Source organism: Tilletiopsis washingtonensis, assembly GCF_003144115.1.
Source record: "Tilletiopsis washingtonensis strain MCA 4186 unplaced genomic scaffold FA09scaffold_22, whole genome shotgun sequence".
In the NCBI taxonomy this organism is placed as follows: Eukaryota; Fungi; Basidiomycota; class Exobasidiomycetes; order Entylomatales; genus Tilletiopsis; species Tilletiopsis washingtonensis.
The window spans coordinates 156,797-163,781 of record NW_020312019.1 but is presented as its reverse complement, the minus strand read 5'-3'; the positions used below and the strand labels follow the sequence as shown (position 1 = coordinate 163,781).

At 67.8% G+C, this 6,985-nt stretch overlaps 3 protein-coding genes across 3 annotated transcripts in view; 2 read left to right on the top strand and 1 right to left on the bottom strand.

The window, feature by feature from the left end:
• FA09DRAFT_332089 (cysteine proteinase) overlaps positions 1-2,019 on the bottom strand; it is a gene marked incomplete at its 3' end in the record, with an annotated part of 3,314 nt that extends 1,295 nt beyond the window's left edge. The window contains exons 1-3 of the mRNA XM_025743308.1: positions 1,429-2,019; positions 716-898; positions 85-626 (exon numbers count right to left, since the gene is read on the bottom strand). Of these exons, the coding sequence (XP_025595724.1) occupies positions 85-626; positions 716-898; positions 1,429-2,007 (1,304 nt within the window). The remainder of the gene's footprint in view (positions 1-84; positions 627-715; positions 899-1,428) is intronic.
• A 455-nt stretch (positions 2,020-2,474) lies between these two features.
• Positions 2,475-6,256, top strand: FA09DRAFT_322481 (hypothetical protein). The gene is made up of 2 exons (XM_025741054.1): positions 2,475-5,241; positions 5,336-6,256. The coding sequence occupies exons 1-2, from the start codon at positions 2,782-2,784 to the stop codon at positions 6,071-6,073; spliced, it is 3,198 nt and encodes a 1,065-aa protein (XP_025595723.1). The 5' UTR covers positions 2,475-2,781; the 3' UTR covers positions 6,074-6,256.
• Positions 6,257-6,546: 290 nt separating this feature from the next.
• The window catches only part of FA09DRAFT_140436 (hypothetical protein), a 1,426-nt gene continuing 987 nt past the window's right edge, over positions 6,547-6,985 (top strand). Inside the window, exon 1 of the mRNA XM_025739126.1 lies at positions 6,547-6,973. Coding sequence (XP_025595722.1) covers positions 6,622-6,973 — 352 coding nt within the window. The 5' untranslated portion in view covers positions 6,547-6,621. The remainder of the gene's footprint in view (positions 6,974-6,985) is intronic.

Genomic DNA, 6,985 nt, shown 5'->3' with positions numbered 1-6,985 from the left:
AGGGGCGTTGTGAGTCGTCGGCCAAGCTGCTCTCCTCGCGTGTTGTGCACAAAGGGGGGCCATCGAGGAGAAGCAAACGACTCACTGGACTTCTTGCGACTGCCGCCCAGATCCATGTGCAGGCGATTGAGCAGCCATCCGAGAAACTCGACGGGATCGGCCTGTTGAGTAATGCGAAACCTGCCGCCCGAGACGTTTGTCACTTCCTGCGCAAACTCGTGCGGCGACACTTGGGCCTTGAAGGCGCGCGGATTCCAGAGCTTGCGCACCAGCAGCGCCAGGCGCTTCACCAGCTCGCTGGCGTGCGCCAGTTGGCGCAGGCCCGCCGTGTCTGTCGTTTCGAGCGGCGCCGCATCCTCAAAGCCTCCCAAGAGCAGATAGTCGCGCAGTGGCTTGACGTGCGCCAGCGCCTGGATGACGACATTCATGTAGTCGCTATGCCCGACGATGTTGTTGAGCCCGACAAAGCCGGGCAAGTAGGGCGTGGCGCCCAAGGCCAGCGAAGGCCGCGCGTCGGGGGCATCGAGACGCGCAATCGAGGCGCGCGTGTAGGTGGGATGCAGGAGGTAGAGAATGTCGGAGAGCGCGGCAGAGTGCACTTCGTACGAGTCGGGAAGGATATACACCTGTCCGCGGTGGGGGGGGGGGGGCAATTCTCGCAATCAGACTCTCTCTCCTCTGACCTCCACGCTCTCAACAAAGGCACGACACGTACCTTTGCGCTGCCCAGGTTCAGAAATACGCGATGTCCCACATCCACGGCGTGGAAGTAGGCATGCGACGAGCGCCCGCGCCCCTGGAAGTAGCGGCCGCACACGAGACAGGCGTAGATGTTTTGGTTGGCCAGCGAGACGGAACAGAGCTTCTCAAAGTCAAAGTCGAGCAGTGGCCGGTTGATCTGGAGAGAGGGCGCCAGGGATGAGCAAAGAGTGGAATGGCAAAGAGAGAGAGAGAGAGCGGGAAGGGTAGGAGGCTAGCTCGTCGCTACACACGCCTCTGGCGCCACTGATGACTAGAGCTCCGCTGCTTTCCTTGCCGACAAAAGCAAACACTCAAGGCTGTCGTGTCCTTCGTCTTCCTCCCTGCAAGCAAAAACAGCGAGTGTCTCCGCTCTCTTCGAGCTGCTCAATCACTCTCTGCCCGTCTCTTTTCTCGCGCTGCCTGCACGAACACTGCGGCTCCTGCTGCCCCCCACTCGTCTGCATCTGCCTTGCACCCTATTGGCAGAGCCGCGCGCCAACATGCATGCGCCCACTCGCAAGCCCGGGGCGCATTCTCTCCTCCCTTGACTGTAAGCCTCGCTTCTTGCCCGCTGTACCCGCTGTTGCCGCTGATCCCCTCTCCCTACTATCTCACTATTGCCCCCCTATCCCGCTGTGCCCGCTGTGCCGCCCTCTGTCTTTCGCGCGTGGGCGTGTGCGGACTCACCGTGTCGAGATACACGTCACTGCTGCTGCGCTTGCCCGCCGCTTTTGCCGCCTGCTCCTCTTGCGCCAGGCGCTGCCAGTACTCTGCGCCCTCGATGGCTGCCTCGTCGACCTCTGCCTCGCGCGGCGGCGGCGGCGGCGCAGCGGACGCTGCCGGCGGTGGTGGAGAGGCGGGTGGAGGTGGGATGTCGTCGAGAGGCGCAGGTGGAGGCGAGGCGGGAGGAGGTGGGACATCGTCGAGAGGCGGCGGTGGCAGCTCGTCTGCTGGCGGAGGCGGCGGCGAGGCGGGAGGAGGTGGCACGTCGGACGCAGGAGCTGGCGGCTCTTCCTTGGCTTCCTCACCTGATAGCCCCCGCCAGTCCCCAGCAGGCGGTGCGTCTGCCCCTGCTGGTGGAGCAGGAGCCTCGACTGGCTCCTCGGCGACCGTAGCAGGCTCGACAGCCTCGGCCTTGGAGCGCGACACACGCGCCCGCTTGGCCGGCCTGGAGGAAGATGCGGCAGCCGCTTCTGGCTCGGCAGCAGTCGGTGCTGCGGCAGCGTCGGCTGCTGCTGCTGAACGACGGGTGGAGCGAGGCGGCATGATGAGTGATGGAGGAAGGCGACCAAGCTTCGCGCCGTGCGGCCGCGAGGCGGAGCGATGCGCGCGCCCGCAATCTAATTGCGCCTGTTCCCACGGCGTGGCGCGCGCCAAAAGTCGCCTCGGCGCCGCTCCCTGACGCGCCGCTCCACTTCTCACCACCACACCTCCTCGATCTCTCAGGCCATGAGCCGCGTCGAAAAGGGCGCGCTGCGCTTCAAGCCCGCCCTCGCCAGCCGGCCGCGCGCGGGCGGCAGTGCCGCTGCGGCGCCGGCCGCGGCGGGCTTGGGCAGCGGCAGCGGCAGCGCCGACGCCGCAGCGACGCCGCGGCGCGCCAGCCTCTCCGTCTCTGCGTCGCCGGCACCCAGCACTGCCGCAGCAGGCAGCGGCAGCAGCACGGTAGCAGGCAGCGGCAGCAGCACGGCAGCAGGCCACGCCGCTGCGCCGCTCCGTCTGGCCGCGCCCGCGTCCTCCTCTCGCGCCGCCTCTCCGCCGCGGCCCACACCCACTGCACACGCCTCACCGCCGCCGTCGCAGCCTCGCCGCGCCACCGCCTTGCTGCCGCCCGTGCGTTCGCCCTCTCCTCCGCCGGCCGCCTCCTTCGGCGCGCCCAGCAGCAGCAGCAGCGCCGCCAGCGTCTCTCGCGTCTCCGCCACGCCCGCTCCCACGGCGGGCCTCGCGGTGCGTGCGCGCGCCTCGGCCACTCCGGCACCTGGCGCCGCAGCAGGCGGCACAAAGACGACGTCGTATGCCACGCCGCGCAAGGCGGGCGCCTCGATGCCCTTCGCCGCGCGCGGCGCCGCCGGCGCGCCAAGGCCGGGCAGCGCCGTGCCGCCCTCTGCCGGCTCGCGCGCTGCTGCCTCTGCCGCTGCCGCTACAGCGGGACCAAGCACGTCGTCGCTCCTGCGCGCACCCTCTGCCTCGCCTGCGCCTGCGCCCGCGCAGCACCGTATCATCCCCTCTCAAGCACCCGCAAGCCTCACTCGTGGCCCGTCTGCCAGTCCAGCGCCGCGCGGAGCGCGTGGAGCAAGTAGGACTCCGAGCGCCTCGCCTGCGCCGACGCCGCGTCGGGCCGTTGCGGCATCGCCTGCGCCTGCGCAGAAAGAGGCACAGGCGAAGACGCAGGCGCCGGGCGGGGACAAGGAGAGCGCTAGTGCGAGTGGGAGCGGCACTTTCGGTGCGCAGCCGTCCGCAGCGGCCGCAGCTTCCTCGAGCGCCGACGTCCACGAGGCATCCGACGAAGAGATGCACACTCCTCCTCCTCCCACTGCCTCGCCCGCCGTTGCTCCTCGCGCCAGCGAGCCGAGCCCTGCCTCTCGTCGCGCGCGCGCACGCGCTTCCTCCATCCTGCCGCCTCAGACGGACGCCACCGCGGCATCTGACGCAGCGCAGATGCCGCCGCCTTGGCAGGGCCGTCAATTGCGTGCGCCTTCCACGAGTGGGGATGCCTCGAATGCATCGGCATCCGCATCATCATCTACTTGTCGACCGCGCCCTCGTGCTCGCGCCAGCAACACCGTCGGCGCAGTCATTGTTCCTCGCCCTCGTTCCGGCTCAGCAAGTACGCGCGGTGCCTCGCCGCGGCGCGCCGGCAGCCCGGCTGCCGCCGCAGCTGGTGCGCCAACGGCGTCGGAAGCAGAGAGCGAGGATGAAGCGGCTTCGGACTCGGCGGACGAGCGGCGCAGTGAAGAGTCGGACTCGGCGGATGAGTTCGTCCCTGCCGCCGATGCCTCGACCGCTCGCAGAGGAGGCAAGAAGCGTACGCGTTCTCGCGCTGCCGACGATGACGACGAGGCAAGCGGCTCGGAGGCGGAGACGTTGCAGGACAAGCCGAAGCGCAAGAAGGGCATTCAGAAGCGACGTCGTCGTCTGCTGCCCGATGCAGCTCCAAAACGGCCGCTGAGTTCCTTCCTGCTTTACTCGCAGGGACGTCGAGCCGCTCTGCGCGCCGAACAGCCGCAGCTGAGCATGGGCGAGCTAGGCAAGCTGCTGGGCGCCGAATGGCGCAATCTGCCGAGCGGCGTCAAGAGTGCGGTGGAAGAGCAGGCGAGCGACATGCGGGCAGCGTGGGAGAGGGAGCTGGAGATGTGGAAAGAGGCCAACCCGGGCTGGGAAGAGGCGGCGCAAACGGAGGCGGAGGAAGCTGCGACGAAGAAGGAGGAGAGGAAGAAGAAGGAGAAGGTCAAACGCAAGCCGCGAAGAGAGCTAAAGGAGGGAGAGCCACGCAAGCCACTCTCGGCATACCTGCGCTACTCGAGCCACGTGCGTCACGAAGCGGCGCAGCTCCACCAAGGCGACGAGGCGCAACAGCCTGCACTCAAGGCTGCCCAGATCGCCGAGCGCTGGCGAGCTCTGCCGCCGCACGAGCGCGCCGAGTGGACCTCTGCCGCACGCGCCGCACGAGCAGAGTACGACGTTGCACGAGCAGAATGGATGGAGGCGCACCCTTCGGCGAACGACGAGTCTGGCGAGGAAGCGCCGCGTGCTCCTCGCCGCGTCAAGAAGCCTCGCGTGCCGAGAGAGCAGCATCACACGACGATCAGCGATGATGAACAGGCGTATCAGCTCGAGCTGGAGGCGCTCAAGGAAGCAGGCCAAGATGCATCGCATCTCCGTCTCGATCGCGACAATACGAGAATGGGCGAGATTGCCGTGCCGGAGCATCGTGCGGGCATGCCGGGACCGCGGACGTTCGAGCTGCGTCGCACGTACAAGAAGCAGCTCGACGCACGCAGGAAGGAGCTGCAGCGCGCGAGAAGGGAGGGCAGAGAGCCGGAGGAGGATGCGGAGATGGTGCAGCCGACAGAGGCGCAGGAACGCAAGATGCTGAAGAGAGCCGCTGGGGCAGCAGAGGACGATGCGGAAGAGGTCGTCTCCAACTCTGACTATTCCTCCAACGACGAGGACGCACGCGCTGCAGCACCGGCTCGACAAGGCAGTCATGACTCGACGCACTCTTCGGACTCGGACGCGTCTGCCGCCCCCAGCGTCGTCTCTGCCGCCTCGACGCATCACTCGCTGCGCGAAAACCGCTTTGCAGTGCAGACGCGCATCGTCGACGGCCAGATTGTGCTCGACGAGCAGTCGCTCGAGGCGGATCTGGCCGCCGCGCATGCGGACACGGTGCACGAGTACGTCGACGAGAACGAGCGGGAGCGCTTCGTCAACAGCGCCACGCGCGGCAAGCGAAAGGGCGTGCGACGATGGGATGCAGACGAGACGCAGAAGTTCTACAAGGTGCGTGTCTCTTCGTCGTCTTCCCACCTCCGCGCTGCGCCTCTGGCCTGCACGCCGGCACATGCTGACGCCTTGCTGTTCTTCATTCATCCAGGCCGTCTCGCAATGGGGCAGTGACTTTGAGATGATCTCGCGCCTCTTTCCCGACCGCGACCGCAAGCAAGTCAAGCAGAAGTGGCACGTGGAAGAACGTGCTCGTCCCGCCTTGCTCGACGCCGCCTTCGCACGACGGCTGCCCGTGTCGCTCAAGAAGTACGGCGCGGCCACGGGCGTGGATCTCTCGGGGCCGCCGCCCAAGATCGAGGCGCGCGCGGGAGCGCTGCAGGCCAAGCTGGAAGCTGCGGCGGCGGCGGCAGCGGCGGGAGGGAAGAAGGAGGAGAGATCGGAGACGGTGGAGCGTGGCGAGGATGGGCAAGAGATTGTGTACGAGGGCGACGAGGAAGAGGCCGCCGCGACGCCGGCGCCGACTTGCGCAGCAGCACGACAGAAGAGCTCGACGCCCGGCAAAGGCTACTCTTCGCACGGCGAAGAGTCCGAGGGAGACTTGCCCTCCGTCACCGAGATCATCTCGCGCGGCCACGCCGCGGCTGCGCGCCACAATCGGCCACGCGCCTCCTCCAACGCCTCGAGCGCATCGGCCCTGCCTGCCGCGGCGGCGGGCCGAGCGCCGAGCGTGGCGCGCGCGAGCACGAGTGCCTCGGCAGCGACGAGCGGCATGTCGCGCGAGAAGAGGCGCGAGCTGGAGCGGCGCAAGGAGCGAGAGGAGCGCGAACGCTCGAGACGCCGCAGAGTGCCGGATGCGGCCGAGGAGGAGATCATTGGAGAGGTGTAAGGCCGTCGCCCCCCACACACAGCACATCAACACCTGTCCATGCCGCAGCTTGCACGGCAGCGGCCACATGGGCCACTGGTGCAGCCCTGTATACCCGCCTAGGCGTGGGCCATTTGTACCCTTGTGCGAGACGAACGTGACGACGCTGTAGCAATTGACCGCGAGCGACACCCCTCATCAGCCTTGCCCTGGTGCGCGCGCGTGAAGCTCAAACTTGGGCGAGCCACGCCTCTTCTGCCGCCTTGCTGCAGCGAGAAGCAGCTCGCATGGACGCCGCTGTGGACCGAGGACGGAGAGACTCGGCTGCCGCCGCTCGTAGCCGGTGCCCTCCCGTCTCGCCTCGCCCCCCAGACAGATGGCCTGTGCGAGAAGCGTGCGCGCGCCAGGAGGCGGCGCGCGGCCGGGCGTTGGCTTGTCGGTGGCGGGGGAGCGCACCGCGCGCGGCGTGCTCGCTCTCCTCTCTCGCTTGCCTCCGCTCCTCCACCACCACGCACAAGCACAAGCACAAGCACAAGCACAAGCACAAGCACAAGTCTCGCATCCGAGCAATGCAGCCCCTCAACGTCACTGTCGCCCAGCCGCGGCCGCTGCGCACGCTGCGCACGCTGCGCCTCAGCGACGCAGCCCGCGCCTCCTCCGCTTCCTTGGCGGGCGACACGCTCTCTCCCTCGCAACTGCCATGCGCAGCCGATGGCGCATATGTCCTCATGCGTCGTCCAGCCGACGCAAGCGCAGACACAGGCGATGCAGCATCCTCCTCATCGACGCCGTCTGAGGCTGATGCTCTCCTGGCTCGCATGGGCAGCAGCACCACGCTCCTCTTCGACGGCTGTGCCTCCACTTCTTCTCCTCGACGAAGCGTTCGTCTTCAAGGCCTGCCTTTTGCCAAGCTCTCGCTTTGTGAGTGCCCCC